General features: G+C 38.5%; 1 protein-coding gene across 4 annotated transcripts in view; it reads left to right on the plus strand.

Moving 5' to 3' along the window:
* PTPRD (protein tyrosine phosphatase receptor type D) overlaps positions 1-24,042 on the plus strand; it is a 581,445-nt gene that overhangs the window by 483,518 nt on the left and 73,885 nt on the right. For all 4 annotated transcript variants that reach the window (XM_055428235.2, XM_055428237.2, XM_088837900.1 and 1 more), the window contains one exon: positions 11,553-11,676. In XM_055428235.2, the coding sequence (XP_055284210.1) occupies positions 11,553-11,676 (124 nt within the window). The remainder of the gene's footprint in view (positions 1-11,552; positions 11,677-24,042) is intronic.

Genomic DNA, 24,042 nt, shown 5'->3' on the forward strand with positions numbered 1-24,042 from the left:
ATTGATAAACAAACTTAGCAAGGTAGCAGGATATAAGAATAACATACAGAAATTGGTTACATTTCTTTACATTGACAATGAAATATCAGAAAGGGAAAGTTAAAAAAAGATCCCTTTTAAAAAGCAAAATAAAATACTTAGGAGTAATCCTGACCAAAGAGATAAAAGGCTTATATACTGAAAACTATAAACACTGATAAAGGAAATTAACAATGATTCAAAGAAAATGAAAAAATATACCATGCTGTTGGATTGGAAGAATTAATATTGTTATAATGGTCATACCTCCCAAAACAGTCGACAAATTTAGTATAATCCCTACCAAATTACCCATGACATTTTTCACAGAACTAGAATAAATAATTCTAAAATTTATATGGAACCATAAAAAACCCAGAATTACCAAAGCAGTCCTGAGGGAAAAGAACAAAGTTGAGGGCATAATCTTGCCAGACTTAAAAGAGTACTACAAAACTACAGTAACCAAAATGGTGGTATTGGCTCACAAATGACAGGTGGATTAATGGAGCAGAATAGAAAAATCAGAAATAAACTCACACACCTATGTCAATTAAATTTCAGCAAAGAAGGAAAGAATAATCAATGGGAAAAAGAGTCTCTTCAGCAAGTGGTACTGGGAAAGCTAGACAGCTGCACATAAATCAGTGAAGTTAGAACATACCCTGACATCATACACAAAAGACATGACATGATAAAACTCCTAAAAGAGAGCATAATCAAGCACTCTAAGATAAATCTTAGCAATATTTTCTTTGTTCAGTCTCCCAAAGCAATAGAAATAAAAATAAACATGGGACCTAATGAAACTTGTGATCTTTGGCCCAGTAAAGGAAACCATAAACAAAATGGAAAGACAGCCTATGGACTGGGAGACGAAATGTGTAAGTCATGCAACCAATAAGGATTTAATTTCTGAAATACACAACAGTTCATACAACTCCATAGAACAGTAATCAACCCAATAGAAAAATGAGCAGAAGACCAAAAAGACATTTCTCCAAAGAAGACATACATATGGTTAAGGTGAAAAGATGCTTGGCACTGTTAATTATTCAGTTCAGTTCAGTTCAGTCACTCAGTCATGTCCAACTCTTTGCGACCCCATGAATCACAAACAGCACGCCAGGCCTCCCTGTCCATCACCAACTCCTGGAGTTCACTCAAACCCATGTCCATCGAGTCGGTGATGTCATCCAGCCATCTCATTCTCTGTCATCCCCATCTCCTCCCGCCCCCAATCCCTCCCAGCATCAGAGTCTTTTCCAGTGAGTCAACTCTTCGCATGAGGTGGCCAAAGTATTGGAGTTTTAGCTTTAGCATCAGTCCTTCCAATGAACACCCAGGATTGATCTCCTTTAGAATGGATTGATTGGATCTTCTTTCAGTCCAAGGGACTCTCAAGAGTCTTCTCCAACACCACAGTTCAAAAGCTTCAGATCTTCGGCGGTCAGCTTTCTTCACAGTCCAACTCTCGCATCCATACATAACCACTGGAAAAACCATAGCCTTGACTAGACGGACCTTTGTTGACAAAGGAATGTCTCTGCTTTTTAATATGCTATCTAGGTTGGTCATAACTTTCTTTCCAAGGAGTAAGCATCTTTTAATTTCATGGCTGCAACCAGCATGCGCAGTGATTTTGGAGCCCAAAAAAATAAAGTCTGACACTGTTTCCACTGTTTCCCCATCTATTTCCCATGAAGTGATGGGACCAGAGGCCATGATCTTCGTTTTCTGAATGTTGAGGTTCAAGCCAACTTTTTCACTCTCCTCTTTCAGTTTCATCAAGAGGCTTTTTAGTTCCTCTTCACTTTCTGCCATAAGGGTGGTGTCATCTGCATAGCTGAAGTTATTGATATTTCTCCCGGCAATCTTGATTCCAGCTTGTCCTTCTTCCAGCCCAGCGTTCCTCTAAGCTAAAATGCAGTATCACCTCACACCGATCAGAATGGCCATATCATTAAAAAGCCTACAAATAATACATGTTGGAGAGGGTGTAGAGAAAAGAGAACTCCCCTGCACTGTTGATAGGAATGTAAATTGGTATATAGCCATAGAGAAATTTCTTTAAAAACTTAAAAAAAGAAAAAAAGCTGCTATATGATCTAGCAATCCCACTCCTGGGCATATATCTGGAAAAAAACTACTTTGAAAAGATACCTGCACCCCGGTGTTCATAATAGCACTATTTACAATAGTCAAGACATGGATGCAACCTAAATGTTCATCAACAGATAAATGGATAAAGATGATGTGGTATATATATACATACATACATATCAGTTCAGTTCAGTTCAGTCGCTCAGTCGTGTCCGACTCTCCGCGACCCCATGAATCACAGCACGCCAGGCCTCCCTGTCCATCACCAACTCCCGGAGTACACTCAAACTCATGTCCACAGAGTCGGTGATGCCATCCAGCCATCTCATTCTCCGTCGTCCCCTTCTCCTCCCGCCCCCAACCTTTCCCAGCATCAGAGTCTTTTCCAGTGAGTCAACTCGTCTCATGAGGTGGCCAAAGTATTGGAGTTTCAGCTTTAGCATCAGTCCCTCCAATGAACATCCAGGATTAATCTCCTTTAGAATGGACTGGTTGGATCTCCTTGCAGTATAAGGGACTCTCAAGAGTCTTCTCCAACACCACAGTTCAAAAGCATCGATTCTTCGGCGATCAGCTTTCTTCACAGTCCAACTCTCACATCCATACATGACCACGGGAAAAACCATTGCCTTGACTAGACGGACCTTGGTCGGCAAAGTAATGTCTCTGCTTTTTAATATACTATCAAGGTTGGTCATAACTTTCCTTCCAAGGAGCAAGCGTCTTTTAATTTCATGGCTGCAATCAGCATCTGCAGTGATTTTGGAGCCCAAAAAAACAAAGTCTGACACTGTTTCCACTGTTTTTCCATCTATTTCCCATGAAGTGATGGGACCAGATGCCATGATCTTTGTTTTCTGAATGTTGAGCTTCAAGCCAACCTTTTCACTCTCCTCTTTCACTTTCATCAAGAGGCTTTTGAGTTCCTCTTCACTTTCTGCCATAAGGGTAGTGTCATCTGCATATCTGAGGTTATTGATATTTCTCCCAGCAATCTTGATTCCAGCTTGTGCTTCTTCCAGCCCAGCGTTCCTCATGATGTACTCTGCATATAAGTTAAATAAGCATATAATGGAATACTAATCAGCCATAAAAATGAGAATGTAATAATGCCATTTGCAGCCTCACTTGTTGACCTAGAGGTTATCATACTAAATAAAATAAGTTAGACAAAGACAAATATAACATCATTTATATGTGGAATCTAAAATATGATACAAATGAACTTCTTTACAAAATAGAAACTGAATAGAAAACTGAATCTGGAAAAAAGAATATACCTCTGTATAACTGAATCACTTTGAATATATACCTGACACATTTTAAATCAACTATAGTTCAAATTTAAAAATGAAAAAAAATGGACAAAAGAGAATTATATTAAAAAAATAAAAAGTCTTCATAGCAAAAATATATAGTCAATGGCAGATTCTTCTAAACCTCAATAAATAAATAAAAACGTGAGAATATTTGGGGGCAAACCACAGTGAAGACCAAATGAACCAATTGATGGGGAACTATGTGGGTAGATAGTATTTTTTCTGAAGGTTAAGGTCAATGAAAGTTCGTCTCCCTGTATAAAGGATACTTACTCTGACCCATAGTTTGGCTAGTCAAGTAGCTGTTTTTTTTAGTTCTATATAATTAAATGTTGTTAGTTTCAAAACTTACAAAAACAGGATGTATCTTTTATGTGGTTTCTCTTTTGAGTTTCTAAAAGGAATATTTTGAGGTTTTTTTCTTGGTGGAATGAGAAATGGAACACAGAGCAACTTGTATGGTGTTCTGCACATGTGAATTATATTTTTCTTCTGGATAGAGAAGTTGAAATTTTAAACCATGTTTAAGAGCTTTGCTGTAAAATGAATTCAGCTTTGTCAAAAAAGGTCACTCTCATATCAAGATGTAATTTTACTCAATGACTTTCATCTGATTTGCAAATTTATGAGCACTTTCTTGTTTTGAATTTAAAATTATAAATGCAGATCATAAGCACTACAGAAACTTTTGTTCCTAGATTTCCCATTGTGTTTCAGGAGAACAATTGAAAGGCATGTGTGAAACAGTCCAGAAGCCTTTTCCAGTTTGGCCAGAGACGACACATATCATGGTGGCTAGTCACTCAAGTGAGGGCAGGGGAAGGGTGTGGGGTGCAGAATACCTCGGCCCCAAATCTAATTTCTCTCCCTAGTAGCTGGCTGACTAAGAAAGTAATTTAACTTCTATACACCTTAGTTTTCTCATCAACAGAACTGTGATAATGATGGTAACTACTTCCAAAGTCTTTGTGAAGATAAAATGATGGGAGACAGGTAAAGCACAAAGAAATCTAAATGAAAACTAAATGTTCCAGGCCATAAGTGATAGTTACAGTATAAAATACTTATATTTTAATTCTAACTTTTCATCAAGAACACAGGGCAAAATGGTAAATCCATAAGTTAAAGGTAGCTTTTATCTCCACTTACATATGTTTTTCTCTTAACTATTTTAAGGCAAAGTTACAATTGATTAAAGAAAAAATTAGAACTTTCAGACCATTAAGTTAAAGACTACATAGATTCAAAGTATTTGATATTAACAAGTGTTTAGTTGGGGCTTTCCCTTTTCTAAGTTACAAGGAGATCTTCCTTTTATTTTGTTACTTTTTCTCAGTATGGTTAAGCCGTTGAGTTGAAGATGGCTAGCCATCTTCTGTTAGCATTAGAATGATTCAGTTGAAAACTGTTGAGATCCTCAAATACTATTGACCATCCCGACACTCACAGGCATTTCCTAGGTCTCCTGGTCGCTCTGCAAGTTGTTGGGCTGCACCCGGCAGGCCCTCCAGACATGTGCTTGCCCAGCCTCAAGACCAAAGAAAGAGCCCGGAGTCAGCAACAGCGACATCAGTGCTTTAATGGATGGAGGGCTTACATGTCTGAAGGGGCCTGTGTAATGTACCAAGTGTGCAGATAGGGAGGCAGTGAAGAATGGTTTGGCATCTTGGTAAAGTTTTAGATACCACATAGGGTTCATCCAGCACACCTTGAAGGGTCATACTGATTGGAGAAGCAAAAGCAAATATTATGAAATAGCATTGTTGTTTATAAATTCAGTGACAATGTAATGTGCGCATTTCATGCAACTTATTGAAAAGTCCATCAATCAGCTTTGGGTTGAATATATCTACCTTTCTTCTTTTCCAACACACAAAATTCTTAGGGGAGGATGAAGATGACGTGGTCAAGATTTTGGTTCAAGAGGGTAGAATTTTGGATTGAATACCAAGAAGGAGGTGGATCCTACTCAATGTCTGGATAAATAGACACAGAAGGATAAGTGGAAATATCTGAGATCAAAACCAAATACTCAGGAAATAAATCTAAATACTAACAGCAAGAAATGACTGACTCCATTAGGAACAAGGGTGTTTATTTCAGATTGTTTTGAATATTAGGAGACCTCAGCCTAATTGTATAGTAGGTAGGTGTGTGGTCATGATGGATTGGCCAAAGATATAACTCCTGTATCATTTAAAACCTGTGTTGCTCCTTGTCCACTTGGCCATTTCATTCTTCGTTGGTAAGATCTCAACAAGAGAAGCCAGAAAACAAAGAAGCAAAACAATGGTGTCATCATTTAGCACTAAGGAGAGCCTCAAGATTGGGTTTTGAATATTAGAGTCCTATTCATCCATGATATATTTGCTTCATTAACATGGATAATTGAAATTTGATTTTCCTCAATTATTTTTAGTATAAAATCTCTTCTTATAGTTCATCTACTTTCAGTAGTTATTCTTTTTTACTGAGTTTACTGCTCTTAGCATCCTGACAAGCTCCAAAATAATGACCTAGGCTGTGTATTGCTGAACGTTCAGTCACACAGACAGATACAGATGGATGAGTGTGTGTTGCAGAAAGACAAGTCAGCATTATTTAATCAATGTTTGTTTGATCCGTGTAAAACGAGTATAAATGTAAGCCGCATCCCATCTGCTTTATCATCCATGTGAAGCCAGCCTCATTTTTAAAACTTTATCTCTTATGTAATTGCCCCAGAATGACACTATTGGGCTGCACCCTGCACCCTGTACTTGCCTGTAAGGCCTGTACTTTCCCCATTTCAACACCAAAGAGAAAACCCAGAGTCAACAACAGAGATATCAATGAATTTATATACACGCTTAATTTCTCTTAACCCAGTTAAACAGCTCATCCACAAACCAATCCTGACCATGCCCTTTACAGGCAGAGACCCATTTCTAAGGTACACACAGATATATATCTATATAGAAACAGATTTCACAGGTTTTCAGCCAGAGTTTAAAAAAGCCTCTTTATTTTTATTTTTCTTCCCTCTCAGGGATCAGATGATTAAAGTTCCTGTGAACCCAGGTCCATTACTTAATATCAAAGGAACAAGAAGAGAAATACCAATTCCTTCTAGAAAGCTGACTTCCTCTTATCACATACGCAGAAACCAGTTTATAATGTCAAAAGAATCCCACTTTGGACATTTTCAGGGATTTTGGGTTTTTTTTCTGTTTCTAAGTAACCAGTTCACTTTAAATAAATAGCGGTGATAGACAATAATATGTATCATTCACTCACATTCACATTGCTCACTTTAATGAGAGGAACTCAAATCAACACTTAAAGTTAACCTTCAACTAGGCTGTTAGCTCAGCCTCCTCGACTTTCTGAACACACAAAAACAACAGCCAGCCCACAGCTACCCGCCACTTTTATCCCACTGTAATGGCAGCCAACATCTCCCCAACAGCCTTGGAGTGTCTATGAGTTCTCTATTCTCTTGGTGGCCCCCATTCGTCAACAACAGCCACCACAGGGCCCCGCAGACAGGTGGACGGCCACACCAGAATCACCCCTGCAACTTTCAGACTCCACTCCCAGGGTGTACAGCCACCCTGGGACCATATCTGCAACTTTCAGGCCCCACATATCAGAAGATGGGCCCACGGCTTCCCATTCCCAGGCCTTCCTTCCCGGCATCTTGGTACTCACAGGAGTTTCCTCAGTCTCCTGGTCACTCTACCAGTTGTTGGGCATCACCCCACAGGGCCGCCAGACCTGTACTTGCCCAGCCTCAAGACTGAAGAGAGAGCCTGGAGTTGGCAACAGAGACATCAGTGGTTTAATGAATAGGGAGACTTACTTGTCTGAAGCAGGGTCCTGGAGCAACACTCCACTGAGTGCAGACGGCAGACAGTAATGGGCAGAACACGGCAGCAGCCTTCACGATGGGGGAGGGGGTGGTAACTAGGTCCAGGTGAACTGACTTCAGGTTGCCAGGGAAACTAGCAGTGGGGCACACCCCTAACCTTCTCTCTGATAAGCCATCGGGTGGAGATGCAATTTTCTGAAGATTACAACAATCACTGGCTGCGGCCTGGGGCAAGCATGTAGGAGGGTCAGGCACTGAATAGGGGTAGATGAAGCAGGCATTGGGGGATCAGGGGCTACACAGAGAGCAAGAGAACAGGCATCGTGAGTGGCCTGGTCCTACACGCAGGATGATCAGCTAGAAAGAAATATTTGGACTGATAAGATAAAGGATGGGCTTCTTTACTTTGCAGTGGCTTTTTGGATAGTGGATTAGGAATTACCAGCTGTTAATCATCAGTGGATTTTGAAATCACCCAAACCTGGGTTACAGGGTTAATGTATGGAATTTCGCCATGTGACCAAATTAGTTAATGACCAAAATGCCTGCCACAGAGAAATGCTATGTTTCCATTACAAAGTTGTAAACTTTATAAAGCCTTTGACTGTGTGGATCACAACAAACTGGAAAATTCTGAAAGAGATGGGAATACCAGACCACCTGACCTGCCTCCTGAGAAATCTGTATGCAGGTCAAGAAGCAACAGTTAGAACTGTACATGGAGCAACAAACTGGTTCCAAATTGGGAAAGGAGTATGTCAAGGCTGTATATTGTCACCCTGATTATTTAACTTATATGCAGAGTCCATCATGCAAAATGCCAGGCTGGATGAAGCACAAACTGGAATCAAGATTTCCGGGAGAAATATCAATAACCTCAGATATGCAGATGACACCACCATTATGGCAGAAAGTGAAGAAGAACTAAAGAGCCTCTTGATGAAAATGAACGAGGAGAGTGAAAATGCTGGCTTAAAACTCAACATTCAGAAAACTAAGATCATGACATCCAGTCCCATCCCTTCATGGCAAATAGATAGGGAAACAATGAAAACAGTGACAGACTTTATTTACTTGGGCTCCAAAATCACTGCAGATGGTGACTGCAGCCATGAAATTAAAAGATGCTTGCTCCTTGGAAGAAAAGTTATGACCAACCTAGATAGCATATTAAAAAGCAGAGACATTACTTTGCCAACAAAGGTCCATTAGTCAAAGCTATGGTTTTTCCAGTAGTCATGTTTGGATGTGAGAGTTGGACTATAAAGAAAGCTGATCACCGAAAAATGGATGCTTTTGAACTGTGGTGTAGGAGAAGGTTCTTGAGAGTTCTTGGACTGGAAAGAGATCCAACCAGTCCATCCTAAAGGAAATCAGTCTTGAATATTCACTGGAAGGACTGATGATGAAGCTGAAACTCCAATACTTTGGCTACCTGATGCGAAGAACTGACTCATTTGAAAAGACCCCGATGCTGGGAATGATTGAAGGTGGGAGAAGAAGGGGACGACAGAGGATGAAATGGTTGGACGGCATCATCGACTCGATGGACATGAGTTTGAGTAAGCTCCGGGATTTGGTGATAGACAGGGAAGCCCGGCATGCTGCAGTCCATGGGGTTGTAAAGAGTCAGACATGACTGAGCGACTGAACTGACTTAACTGCCTATGTAGGTATCAAATAAATGATGTTGAGGCTGAAAATATGTGGCAGGAGTGGAAATGGCCATGAATTCACAGTGTCTTTGAGTTGATAGATGCATTTTCACTGGTCTAATTAAATGCATGCCATTTATATGCATTTTATTATGAATGACCATAATCTGAGTAACAAGGCCGGCAGAGGTAGTAATGTCTTCCACCGAAGGAATGACTGTGCATCAGTGAGTTTAAGAACTTTGTGGAATACTTTGGAGAATACTATATAAAAAGCTTATGTACTCATAATGCTCATCAGTATAAAGTGGAATATCAGTGGTAGTTATACTTTCACGATCACATTCTTAATTACTAAGTCATATGATAATGAATATTAAAGTATTAAACTAATTAATACACTGCACACTGTAGTCTCCAAAGTCTGTTCTCTAACACCCATGCTGTAAGAAAGAATTGCTCCATGATTTCTCTTTATGAACTTTTTTCAGCAACATTTTTTTTAAATTGTTGAACCATTTATTGAGCCATCTTTGTATATACAAAGATGACTAAATGTGTCTAGGTAGGATGGTGGCTAAAGGACTTCAGAGTTTTAGCCGAAAGCCACCCAGAGTCTGTGAAGAGTTTTAAACACAGTCCTAACCTATTCAGGAGAAGGAAATGGCAGCCCACTCTAATGTTCTTGCCTGGAGAATCCCAGGGATGGGGGAGCCTGGTGGGCTGCCCTCTATGGGGTCGCACAGAGTCGGACACGAATGAAGCGACTTAGCAGCAGCAGTAGCAGCAGCAGCCTATTCAGGGCTGTGGTTTAGAATGTCTGCTTCCGTATGAAGAATGGATTAGAATGTGAGAGTTTAGAGAAGACGTCAGCTACTGAAGGACTGTGATTTAGGGAATGGGAGACTTGGGATGGAGTTGAGAAGTTTTTAAGACAGGGCTTGGTCACTAAATGGAGCTGCTTTGTATAGAGAAGGCACAGGCTTGGGGCATCTGAATGCTTCAACTCCCCTTAGCTCACAGCAGACTCGGAAAGGAGTACATTCTGCAGGGAAGATGATGAGGTTCTCTGGAAGAACAAACTAGAAGGACCCTTAATCATTTTATTCTTTAGACTTTTAAGACGTGGATAATTATTTTGCTGAATACTGTTCAGTGATTAGTTTATATACAGATTAGCACAGGCTAAGAAAGGAAAAGGGGTCTTATAATCTGTAGTAAATTAGAGGCTGCAATCTATACTGCTGAGAATTTCTGTATGTTTAGAGGCTATTCATGACTGTTAATAGGCTTTACTCTTGACACTTGTGAGTTTATTATTTGTGTTGAACTCTATCCATTATAACACAAAATATGTGCATCCTTAATATTGTAACAGCTGTTGGATATATTTTACTTTCAAGTTGTAGATATCAACATAAAAGCATGGAAAATATCCAGTATCAAAAATAACTGTTAAAAATTCTATGAATATAGCAAAGTGTTTTTGCTTTTTAAAGAATTTCATCTTGGGTATATAAACAATATATCATTAGTTCTTAAAACTTGATTTTGGTCATTTAAAATCATGTTTCTATAATTACTAAACTCATGTTTCTGTATACCATGAAATTATATCTTAAAATAGTGTCAGTATGGTATAATGAAAAAAAAAAGAAAAAGCTTTTATTTCTATAACACTGCAGGACATTAAAAAGTTTCCCAGTATTTTGTAACCAAAGCCTGAATTTAGTCTCAAAATAATGGTTCTGTATAAAAAGAAATTTATATATCATTTTATAGCTATGCAAGATATATTTTATAGAACAACTTTGGTTGAAATAAGGCATCAGGAAAGGCATTAAAAATCAGAAAAATATAAGTTTAAAACGAAGAATAAAGAGCAAACTTTGTAAACATAATAACACATAATGTTAAGAAAGGAAAACATAATAACACATAATGTTAAGTTAAAAAATGATTAGATCCTATCTGTATTAGATTATAAATTAGTATTCTAAGATGATTATTAGATTTAACTGACTTTCCTTACTGTTATTCTTACCTGTTTTAATTGTACAAATTGCCTTGTGATGGTGGTCATAGTATGTTACAGAGACGCAGACAAAATTCTAAGTTGCCCTCAAGATATAAACCTGCAGATGAAAGACGAGTTTGTGCCCAGTGAATCCAGTGAATGTTCTGTCATCTTCAAGAGTGAGATTAGGTCCAGAAAGAAAAGAATGGGAAGAAGAATCAGGATAAAATAATGTTCACAGAACTGGAAGGAATATTGAACCAAGATAACTTGTAAACTACAGCAACAGAGAAGAAAATTGAAAAGTTAAAAAAAAAAAAAAAAACCTGCCTTTTCACTATAAACAGAACATCTATATTGATTTTTTCCCCCCATTTGAATCAATAGTGACTATCACTGTTTTTTCCAATGATTAATCACTTCATCTTATTTCGGTTATATCAGTGTTCATCTTCACAGCTCGGATCATCTTGATGAAGTGTAACTTCAAAATTTTCTTTTTAAATCACGTTTGTTGCTTGTGATAAATGCCTATAATCTGACGTTATTCAGTATTGATTTTGTGTATGTGTGCTGTTTTTCTTTTAAAGTCGATTGACCCTGGCCAGCAGTTCACATGGGAACATTCAAACTTGGAAGTAAACAAACCAAAGAATAGATATGCAAATGTAATCGCTTATGATCATTCCCGAGTTCTCCTATCAGCAATAGAAGGTAAGGAAATGCAGATGATATTTATACCTTTATTTCTATGGGTTTAAATGTGTGCGTGAAAATACAGTTTTAACTAGGTGTTCAGTCATCTATGAACATAGTTACTTAATATTTAGGCACCGCTTATTCTCACTTTTTTCATGCAAATATACCAGTAGTGGAGCACACAGTATCCTTGACACAGGGCATCCCTTTATACCTTCTTGCTTCCTCCCTGGATGAAAGGTTTATCATTTAGTTCATGTTTATATAAGAGAAGCAAATGGAGGTTGCCCGCTTGCTGATGGTTATGAATAAACAGGTGATTATCAGAAGATGCCCATAGACTGTAACTTAAAAATGGTGAGGAACTTATTTGCATATAAATCTGGATAATCACTAAGGACAATCAAAAGTTTAGGAATCGGTGATGTGGTGATAAATAAAAACAAAGCACATTAGAAATGTCTAACTCATCTATTTGTGGATTGCTTGGTAATCAGTTGTACTAAGGATATTATCCCAGAAGGAAGGATTGCTTCTAGAAGGTGAGGATTACTCCTCAAATATACCTAGCTTCTCTGAAGGATTTGTGAGAGTATTATCCATTCATCTCTTTCCAATAATAAATCCTTCTCACATGGAATATTAAAAAATACCTAAGAGCTTGTGTTCAACACTCAGCATTTTGTTAGTCTTTTTGGCTGGAGCACTGCATTGGATTGCTATTCTTTTTTTTTTTCTTTTGATGGTCTATGTTTTTTTTCTTTTTCTTTTTTTTTTATTGGAGGCTAATTATTTTACAATATTATATTGGTTGGTTTTGCCATACATTGACATGAATCCGCCCGGGTGTATTTGAGTTCCCCTTCCTGAACCCCCCTCCCACCTCCCTCCTCCCCTTATCTTCCCTCTGGGTCATCCCCGTGCACCAGCCCCTAGCATCCTGTATCATGCGTTGAACCTGAACTGGTGCTTTGTTTCACATATGATAATATACATGGATTGCTATTCTTAAAAAGTAGTTTACAATGTCACTTAAATCCTTCCCTCTGTCATAACAGCTAACCTGGACCACCAACTGCCACATACCACATTCATCCTCACTGGCATTCGAAAGAGTGCTGTGGCTTTTTCATACTTAAAAGTTCACTGCTTACTCTCTTCCAGATGTTTTATAAAACATTAAATAATATCAGCTTCAGACCCAGTCCTTTTCTAGAACAGTACAACTGAAATATTTTCACCTACAGTTGTTCAAGTATCTTTCCCTGCTTTCTGTTTCCAAAACCTATGATGGCCACCACTTTATCTCATAACCCTGACCAAATCCTACCTGCCTCCTTAGTCACCAAACTTAATCTGAAAATGAGTCTCTGCTTAAAAACTTTCCCAGTCAGCACCAAAGGCAACAGCACATTAAATTCGAGTTTTAGAACAAGAACTATTATATCTTTCAGTATTTGAGCAAGTCCATACCTCAGTGCCCTTTTCTCAAAATGGTATTATGTGACATAGATATATTTTGTAAAATTCTCACAATTGATTTTACTTTTGATGTTGGAAAATGTTCTAACAAAACAAAAAATAAATAAATAATAAATCTTTTAAAGATACTAGTTGTTCAGGGATTAACCTTTTTTCATACTGAAAAAAAAAGATCACTTTTATCAACGTTTCACAATGCTAGTTCAAGCAGGATAGTGTCACATTGGTAGTTGCTTCTTTTGAGGTCCTGTTTAGAAACTGTGAATGGTATATGTGGATGATGACCATATAGGGCTTACATTTTACTTCCCATTTTAAAATGTAAAAAACAACAACAGCAATTTCTTGTCCCAAGTCTCTTAAATTATCTTCATGGTAAATAAAAACTAAACCAAGTCATGCATAGAGGAGAGAAATCTTTTTTTGTCATTAGTGAAGCAAGGTAAATGATAAAAATACAATAAATGAATAGAAATGGAGAACCCATTTGGCATGATCTTGGTTGGAGTACTTGTCAAGCTGCCTTCATTGCCCTGTAGCATTGTTTCAAACCACTCAGAATTAGGTCACTCAGTACTATCACCTCCCTATACTTTTGCCTGCTATGTCATTATTTTCCTTAACCTGTTATTTCCCACCATCATAACAGTGAAGTATGTCAAAGGACAAAGAATATTCCTGCTTGTACCTTTATTATGATAACTGGAAACTATGTACATTTCATTCCCATGCTATTTTTACAGTATAAGATCCAAAGCACTTGAATCATACTAAAATGTGCCTTTTTATAGCTTTGTGTCCACAAATACACCCTAAATCTAGAGCTGACCTAGAAACCAAAAGTTTTTTTCAATTTTAAGTATTATGCAAAAGGTTAGATGCATTTAATTGAAGTTTATGGGCTATACAGAGAGCTTTAATATAGATTACAAGCATGAACAGAGTTTTATCTTAGACTAAGCCCTAGCCAGCAGACATTTAAGGGGAAAGGCAATCATCCTATATCTTAAGCACAGAAAAAATGCCAGCATCTGGAACCACAGAAGCAGTAACTGAGGCTTCTTTTGTAAAGGGATCTTTGCTAGCTCAGAGCCAGATTTTTAGAGTATATTAAAATGCTATGTGACTTCACGTACAATTTATAATATTTAATGTGCTTGTTTTGGGTTCCACCCATGGTGATAACTTACATGACTGTGGTTGAGTGTTTTATCTGGGATCCCTTTGTTGTTCTTCTCTCAGTGTTTCTGATCACTCCCTTCGTATCACTTTGCAGAGTGATCTGATGACATTAAAGAAAAAACTGGGAGTTGTCACAGTGACTTGTGTTGTCTTTTTCTTGGTTTAATAGAGCAAAACATTCTTCCATTGAGAGATGACAGGGGAAAAACTTAAAAGAATAAGAAATTGTGTATGGGCACTGATGTGCTTACTGAACTCCTTGAAAATACTGACATTTCATGATGTATTTCCAAATTACAATTATTTTATGTATGCTGGGAAAAATGTAAAATAAATTTAAGAGAGTCCTAATTACAAAATGCTCACTATTATTGAATTAGATGGTAAGCAGTATGAAAACACAATTGAATTTCTGACCAATGCAGTTCCTGTTGGCATCCCAACATATTTAGGCAGTACTTGAGAGTCACTTGGACTGCAAGGAGATCCAACCAGTCCATTCTAGAGGAGATCAATCCTGGGTGTTCATTGGAAGGACTGATGCTAAAACTGAAACTCCAATACTTTGGCCACCTCATACAACAAGTTGACTCACTGGAAAAGACTCTGATGCTGGGAAGGATTGGGGGCGGGAGGAGAAGGGGACAGCAGAGAATGAGATGGCTGGATGGCATCACCAGCTCAATGGACATGAGTTTGAGGGAACTCCGGGAGTTGGTGATGGACAGGGAGGCCTGGCGTGCTATGATTCATGGGGGTCACAAAGAGTTGGACACGACTGAGCGACTGAACTGAACTGAACTAAGAGAAAATAATAATTCCTGAAAGAGAGATATGATAGGACTTACTTCATTGACTTAAAATATTGTCAAAAAAGACTAAATGGAAATTAATATTTATATGTGCATAAGATAATATATAATAATATGCTTAATCTTACAGACTCCAAACTTGTCTAGAAAGTGTGGTTTCATTAAAGTAGGACAAGAGAAAGGGACCAGGCCAAAATGTAAAGAACAAGGAAATCTGGGTTTGGGTCACAACTCTGTCACTGACTCGTTAACGTCACTTTGACTTCTCTGAGCGTCAGTCCACAGTGCTAATGTCTTTCCTTTTTGAGTTCTCTAAGAGTTAGCTCTATGTAATTTTCACATATCTTATTTACTAACTATCTTATTTACTGTACTCAACAGCAGTCTGATGAAGCAACAGTATAAATACCTTATTGGTATAGATAGGTATCCATGTTTAGAGATGAGAAAACTGAAGCTCAGATGGAATCAGCCCTGAGTCTCAGTGCAAAAGATGAACAACTAATACAGCTTACATTTGAATTGAATTCTTCTGATTCCTTGATCAAGGCTTCCAAAGGCCCACATCACTCACCCTGCTTTCCCACTGATACAGGATGTGACTTAACTAAGTAACTTAGCATGGATACAAACACCCAGCCTTGCCTTTTTGACTAAAGTAATCCATTTTATCATTTGTATTAACACAAAGTTCACATTTTAGTATTTCATTTCTCTTTTTATGGTCTAACTTTCCTGAGGCTATAACATAAAATAGGGAATCATCAGTGACCTGGATGCATCAGACTCCTACAACTGCAGAATGTTACATCTGTCCCTAACGGGTGATCTTCTTAGCTCAGATATCTTTTTATCTATCTTAAACTTCTTGTAAACTCAGGAATATCAATTAGAGGCAGATTATTTATTGTAATGCCTTTTAACTGTCAATCTAATTATCACAGTCCAAAATTTTAAAAAAGTTTTTTTTCCTAAACTATAATGATTCTTCACTGATGCCAGCACTACATTTCTATTTGAAGTGTTATAACTAGCATTTCACTTTAAAACCACGTTGACGGAATTTTTTTTTAGGCCATTGGCCAGGCCTGTGTCAAGAGCAAAATTTAATATCATCCTTTTAAATTAAACAACAAAGACAAGACATTATGATTGACATGACTGTCTTGGTATTTACCATGTGTTGGTCATCATGTCTTAGATTTTATATATAGTGTATAAAATCATGTATAGATTTTATTGATAGTATAGAACAACCTCAAAAACTAGTCATTATCATACAAAATTAAGAGATGAGGAAACTGTTAAACTTTTTAAAGTCAAGTAACTTTCTTATAGGCATTAGCTAGTAACTGGCAGAGCCAAAATTTTCACATATGAGTCAACTGGACTCAAGATGACTGTTCTCTCCAAAAGGCAACTTGGGATTGCAGCCACTTTTGAATCATGATAATGGAGCCTATACATGTCAACCTAACTAAAAAACTGTCCTTTTGACTGGGAAAACTGTCTAGGAATTTTGAAATATACATTTTGAAACACTTATGGTAGAAATCTTAGAGCCAGAGTTCTTCAGTTGTGTTCTTAGACTTAAAAGAAATTTAAGTGAATTTTTCCAAAGAACAAGCAACTTATAAATGGCTTTCAGGTGGATTTTTTGTTTGGTTAATATTACTATATTTTTGGAAGTATCTTAGGAAGAAAGAGAAATAAGACTGAAGACTGGAAACTAAATCCCGGTTTTAGCAGCTATGTGACCTTGGGCATGTCATTCACGTCAGTTAACCCTTTGGGGGGAGCTGATTCCTTCTTAGAATGTGATGAACATTCCAAATTCCAGTTGGAAACAAAAGGCACCTACACACATCTGTTTACTAATTTCAGAGAGATCATGGACACACAGTCTCTTTGCAAGTGTATTCTTCAGTTTAGGGAGCGCTGACTTAGTGTCTTTCATTCTGGTTCTACCTAAGGTGAGAATGTATACAATTGTCCCTTGTATTCTGAAAAATTATGAAGGTTGATTCTAAATCCAAAGATCATAGATAAGAATTAAATCTTGGACATTAAGAAATTATTAGCTCTTTTGAGTGGGGAGGGGGGCGCATTTAATCCAGAGGGTTTACACAAATAGAATCATCGGCTCAGATGTGTCTCTCCTACAAAACTAGGTTTAAATGGTTTTATCTAAGAGTTAGAAATGACAAAGAAGAAAGCACTTCATGCCATACGCATTTTTAACACTAGTGTTTGTAATCTGATAAAAGCAGCTTAGTAAAATAAGGGTTTGTTTTATTTTTTTCTAGTTTGGGGGGAATATATTTAGTTTCAAACCATTCATTCATCATGACTCACTTCATCTCTGTAATGGGTGCCTTCCTACGAGGGCCTGTGTGTATTTCTCAAGAACTTCTTTTCTATTAAAGTATCCCAGCTCTCCAATGGGTACGGCTCTGTGAGCGAACTTTCTGGGTCACATAAAGTGTGTCGAGTGACCTTTTGCCTTTCAAGCGGGTATGTGAGACTTCTCTTGGGATTTTGGAGCGCGGGATTTCCTCATCTCGCATTAAAAAAAAATAAATAAATAAAGTATCCCAGGCTCTTTTTGCTTCTGAAAAACTTGTTTGAGTAAGTTACTGTGCCTGTGCTTCCTCATCTGTGCAATAGAATTAATAATAATAATGCCTACCTCCTAGAATTATTAGGAGAATTAATGAATTAATGCATATAAAGCCTTTAGATGAGTGTTTGGCAAAAAGAAAATGCCTAGTAAATACTGGGAAATATCATTACTGTTGTGAATTTTATTACTACTATCGATAGATCCTTTTATCCACAGATGGAATATCTTTTGTTTATGATCTATGGAAAAATTAATACTATCCAAATGAAAAAGCCACATATATTTGCAGCACTCTGTGAAGCAAAAGAAAATATCGGTGCTTGATAAATGAAAACCAGATCTATAATAGCATTAGAGATTTCAACAAGGGGAAGAATGTGTTCTTTTAAATGGAAATCCAGAATATATTATCTGCTATTTGATTTGCTTAATAGGGACACTGAAAAAAAAAATTTCAACTGTAAAGAAAATAGATGATGTTACAACAACTTGATTATTTGTGAGACAGGCAGTTTAGCACCTTTAAAAAGAGAGAGCAGCTCTCAGAATCACTGCTCCTAAGATAAATCTAAATTTAAAAAGTAAAGAGAAGAAACTACTGATACTCCGCTGTACTGTTGATTGCCATTTGCCACCACACTTGTGCTCTACATTTAAGCCCTGGCTCAGCCTCCTGTGTGCAGCGACCAATGGTCAATGCCTACTGATTCATTCAAACAGCTGTCAGCACATGGTAACATTCTCCAGTTACACACCTTACCCATGCTGGGGTTACCCTGTTTTTTTTTTTTTTTTCTACAGGCCATATCTAGTAACCATATATATTTTCTATAAGTAAAAACAACTAAAAACAAACACAAGAAAATCAATAGCTGCAATCTATCCAAAATTTTCTAATAAATGTTTAATTATACTGAATATAAATGTTCCACATGGAGTACCTACATTGAAGAATTAAAATCGTTTTCCTCAGTCAAGAATTCCTTTAATAGCTCTAGGTTCATTCTCTCTCTCTTCCTCACTCCTCTCCTCCCATACCCCAGACACTAATGACTAATTTGTGGTCCCCTGGGTTTGTTTTATTTTGCTCTTGAAATTCTGCTTACACCACTGAAGGAAGTTGGTTAGAAAACATGCCTCATCTTAAAACACACACACGCACACAGAGAAGCTTGTCTAATCTCATCCCATATTGGTTGAGTTCATTTTTCTCACATTGTTTAGAACATCAATCACTGAGTTAGCTCCATTTCTTTAACGTTTTCAGTCTTTAAGTTTTCAAGTTAATTATTTACAAGCCTGACAAAATTTCGGAGAAGGCAATGGCACCACACTCCAGGACTCTTGCCTGGAAAATCCCATGGACAGAGGAGCCTGGAAGGCTGCAGTCCATGGGGTCGCTGAGGGTCAGACATGACTGAGCGACTTCACTTTCACTTTTCACTTTCACTCATTGGAGAAGGAAATGGCAACCCACTCCAGTGTTCTTGCCTGGAGAATCCCAGGGACGGAGGAGCCTGGTGGGCTGCCGTCTATGGGGTCACACAGAGTCGGACACGACTGAAGTGACTCAGCAGCAGCAGCATGACAAAATTTAATCCTTTTGTTGCAGAGTGATCTTTTTTTAATAAATAAAGGCGTCTTTCTTTTTGAGGAACAGTGCACAGTCAAATTTTTATAGCTTAATTTGTCTTAAATTGAAAGCTAGATGGGATTTAACCTCTGGAAACTTGGAACAATTTCACAAGGTGCTTGCAGCCTTCGTAAAGACTAATTAGAGCTATTTAAATGGCATCTCTCTCCTATGAGCAGCAGAGCAAGTGTGTGGGGATCTGTTATTCCCAGCACCTACCTCAATCTGCCCCTGTGGTGCTTCTTACCTAGAAAGGAGAAAAAACATTTTCAAGGGATGGTTGGTTGTGTTGGTTTTTTCCTTTACTTTTAGTCCCAGGAAGCTAACCGAAGAGTAAATCAGAAAGCTCTGAGTTTATTTTTATCTGCATGTCTTTGTTCAGTTACTGGGATTTTCTTTTCATTTGTATGGTACATCTATGCAGGTTGTGCTAATGAAGCTACAGTCCATCACTCTAACGCTGCAGACAGACCTATGTCATCTGTGGTATGGCTCTGTTTTTAGAATATAGGCACAAGTTGTACATGACTGGAAAGTTAAAAAATGACTATTTTTATCCACTCCGTTATTTTTTTTTAACATAAGAATGGGGAAGAGGCCTTCCAGATTTGCGGTTTCTTTTTGTCACTGTAGTATTCAGAAATGAGTAGGTTTATTTCATTTTTGTTGATCACATTGATCATAAGAATAGCCAGTATCCAATGTGTATTTTAGACATTTCAAATTAATTGACTCATTTGAAACTCTCACAGGGGTGTTGGGTAGGGATGTTATGATAGTGCTGCTCATATTTGAGGAGTAGATGAGCAGACAGGCACTGTGAGTGTCCTGCAGACAAGACTCCTGCTGATACTCTGCATTTGATTTTGACTACTTCATTGTTAAATAAAGCCCTACAATAATTGTAGCTCAGTTGGTAAAGAATCCACCTGCAATGCAGGGGACCCCGGTTTGATTCCTGGGTCGGGAGGATCCACTGGGGAAGGGATAGGCTACCCACTCCAATATTCTTGGGCTTCCCTGGTAGCTCATCTGGTAAAGAATCTGCCTGCAGTGCAGGAGCCCCGGGTTTGATCCCTGTGTTGGCAAGAACTCCTGGAGAAGGGAAAGGCTAGCCACTCCAGTATTCTGGCCTGGAGAATTCCATGGACTGTATAGTCCATGGGGTCACAAAGAGTTGAACACGACTGAGCGACTTTCATATATGTATGTATATATTAACATAAGCTAAGTCGACCAAAACTCTGTGACTTAGCTGAACAGGCATACGGCAGTGGCCCAAACGCTGCTTTATTTCAGGCCAAAGTGTCCCCTAACTAGAAATGAGTCCCTTCCACCACAATGCTGAGAAGTCCCCAGTACGTGTAGCTACTCCTGGACTCCTTCTCTATAGCCACTTTCATGATCCAGCCTCCTCAGCAGTGCCAAGGTACAGAAAACCAAAGAAAGGAGAACACACTGGGAGAGTGAAGGCTGGGTTCACAGACTCTCTGAAAGTTATCCATTCCTCCATAACTCACAGTGGTGACGAGCTGCAGTGCCCACATAGAAAGGCACACTTCTAAAAAGAATCATCCTGCATTTGGTCAGAGAAGGCAATGGCAAGCCACTCCAGGACTCTTGCCTAGAAAATCCCATGGACGGAGGAGCCTGGTAGGCTGCAGACCGTGGGGTCACTAAGAGTCGGACACGACTGAGCGACTTCACTTTCACTTTTCAGTTTCACAATTGGAGAAGGAAATGGCAGCCCGCTCTGGTGTTCTTGCCTGAAGAATCCCAGGGACAGGGAAGCCTGGTGGGCTTCCGTCTATGGGGTCGCAGAGTCGGACATGAGTGAAGTGACTTAGCAGCAGCAGCATTTGGTAGAAACATGGAGGGCCATTGGCCAAACTGCAGTCATATCGAGGGAGACTTCTATAGATAATACCCTGTATCTTTGCAAGAAGCATTTGTTTTTTCTGGTATGATGCAAAGAGAAGCCTTCGTTTTGCTAGTTCTGATGCAGCTGTGAGTGACTGCCGTGATGTAAGTAAAGGAGAAAGAAGGCCTGTGTCCCTTGAAATTAAATAAACTTACTAGTAAATTATTATTGGATTTCATTTATCTATTTTCTGTTCTATGGTTTTACTGGTGTCAGCAAACAAAGTAAACATTTTTTTTTTTTTTTCTGAATCGTGGGTTGTGAAAATTACAATCTAGGTCTTAACAGGCAATTCATTGTTGTTACACAGTTTTTCTTTTTTATTTGTGTATTGAAGTGGAGCAGGAGACATTACTGATTAAATGAAAGGTAGTTTTTGTGCTCTAGTGGGTCTTGGGTACTGCTATCTTACAACAGGGAATAAACTGCTTTACCAAAAAAAAAAAAAATTCTTTGACACAAACTTCACAAAGGGTTTGTAGAAGTGAAAGGAAATGAAAGTACTAGAGCTTTGATGCCACACTGTGAGCTGGAGCAGAGGCAGCCAATGAGCTCAAGTCCTGGTCCCCGCTCCATGTTGCTGAGTGGTGTGTCCTCTAGAGCCATGAATGGGGTTCTCCACCTTGCCTCTGACTCCGCCTCTTACTCTTCTCACCTCCACAAGTCAAGGAAAGCTGCTTTTCCTGAATAGACCACATGCTAGCCTAGTCCTGCCACCTCCTCATGCTTCTGAATCTGTTTATTTTTTACCTTACCGGGTTCTAGTCAAGATTTAAAGTATCAATCACACCAAAAATCTCATCACAGCTCATCAGAGGTGGAAGAAGTAGAAACCGACTTGAATGATCAGAGCATGTTCCTACCTAATCTGACAGCCACTGAAGGCTCTGTATAGTGTAAAATAGCTTCACAGAGATTTCCGAATCCAAGAAGTTCAAAAACACCACAGAAACACAATCTTATTTTAGAACTTAAAGGGACTTGAGGGGATCAATTGTCCAGCACACCTTGTTTAACAGATAAGCAGTCAGAGGTCTGGACAAGTTGAACCACTGCCCAGATGTCAAAGAGCAACTTCCCAGCAGCCCTAACCCAGAGTTTCAGTTTCCTGGCCAATGTCTCTGAAGTCTTAGCTTGTTTTTAGTGTTGTTTCACGAATCACAACTTTTATGATACAGAAGTACATGCTTGGCCCTTATGATTACTTTCACATTAATAAAGTAATTTATGTACTATTTTGGGTCCTGCTTTTTCACTGAAGAGCATAAGGCATTATTAACATTTTATAATTATAAACACCTCTCAACAAGATAAATCTTTTCAAATCAAATTATCTACTGATCTGAAAAATCGAGTGCAAGGCAAATTGTTTATTTGTTTTCTTTATGAGACCCACATGACCCAATTATTTCTCATCAAATTAACAAGGGAAAAAAAAAAGAAAAAGTATTTTAACCCAGTCAGGACAAAACAGCTCAGATAGTATGTTCTTTTGATATTTCAATATGCTTTCAAGGTTTTAAAGCCTTTCTCAGTATGAGTTAATTATTCATCAGGAATATTCTTTCAAACCAAATAGCTTCATCTTTCGGAGAAGGCAATGGCAAGCCACTCCAGTACTCTTGCCTGGAAAATCCCATGGATGGAGGAGCGTGGTAGGCTGCAGTCCCCGTGGGGTCATTAAGGGTCGGACACGACTGAGCGACTTCACTTTCACTTTTCACTTTCACACATTGGAGAAGGAAATGGCAGCCCACTCCAGTGTTCTTGCCTGGAGAATTCCAGGGACGGGGGAGCCTGGTGGGCTTCCATCTATGGGGTCACACAGAGTCGGATACGACTGAAGTGACTTAGCAGCAGCAGCAGCAGCAGCTTCATCTTTCCAAGAATTCCTCTCCATTTGTTACTATTCAAATATATGGGAGAAAATCATTATAAAGCTCTAAAGTGTTAATCCCATGCTTAAATGAAGAAAAATGGCATTTCCTCTGCATGTTGAACTCAAAAATTCTCAAAATTTTTCAGATAGAAAAAACAAGGGATCCCAAAGTTCACACCCAGGCTTATTTTTCCACTAATAGTGTAACTAGCAATTCCCAGTAAATAAAATGAGAGCCTAAACCTGACCCAACCATGTTTGAATCACAATATCTCTTAAAGGCTTGAGTTTTATAGCTCCAAGTTCAGTTTGTCCAAAACACAACGACCCAGTGGAAAGCATGCATGCAGTATTTTTAAGCACTATAAAAAATAAGTCCATTAACTGATGAAACAAACTAGAAGACAGGAATGTGGAATATAGTGGGGTATAATATGAAGACAAGATCTAGCCAGTTTTCTCACTTATTAGATGATTAGAATAACTAATATTGGTATTGGAATTGTGTACATGACTATTATTAATTGGAGAATACACATGAAACAATACATAGGAAATCAGGACTTCCATGGTCGTCTGTGGTTAGGAGTCTGCCTGCCAATGCAGAGGACACAGGTTCGAACCCTGTCCAATATCTTACTTGCTGCGGGGACAACTAAGCCCATGTGCCACAACTTCTAAGCCCACACTTTGGAGCCCTCAGCCTGCAACTACTGAACCCACGCACCATAACCACTGAAGGCTGCACGCCCCAGAGCCTGTGCTCCACAACAAGAGAAGCCACTGCAGTGGGAAGCTGGCACAGCTCAAAGAAGAGTAGCCCCCTCATTGCAACTAGAGAAAGGCTGT

Source organism: Moschus berezovskii, chromosome 7, assembly GCF_049115385.1.
Source record: "Moschus berezovskii isolate FMDL1 chromosome 7, NW_MosBer_1.0, whole genome shotgun sequence".
Lineage (NCBI taxonomy): Eukaryota > Metazoa > Chordata > Mammalia > Artiodactyla > Moschidae > Moschus > Moschus berezovskii.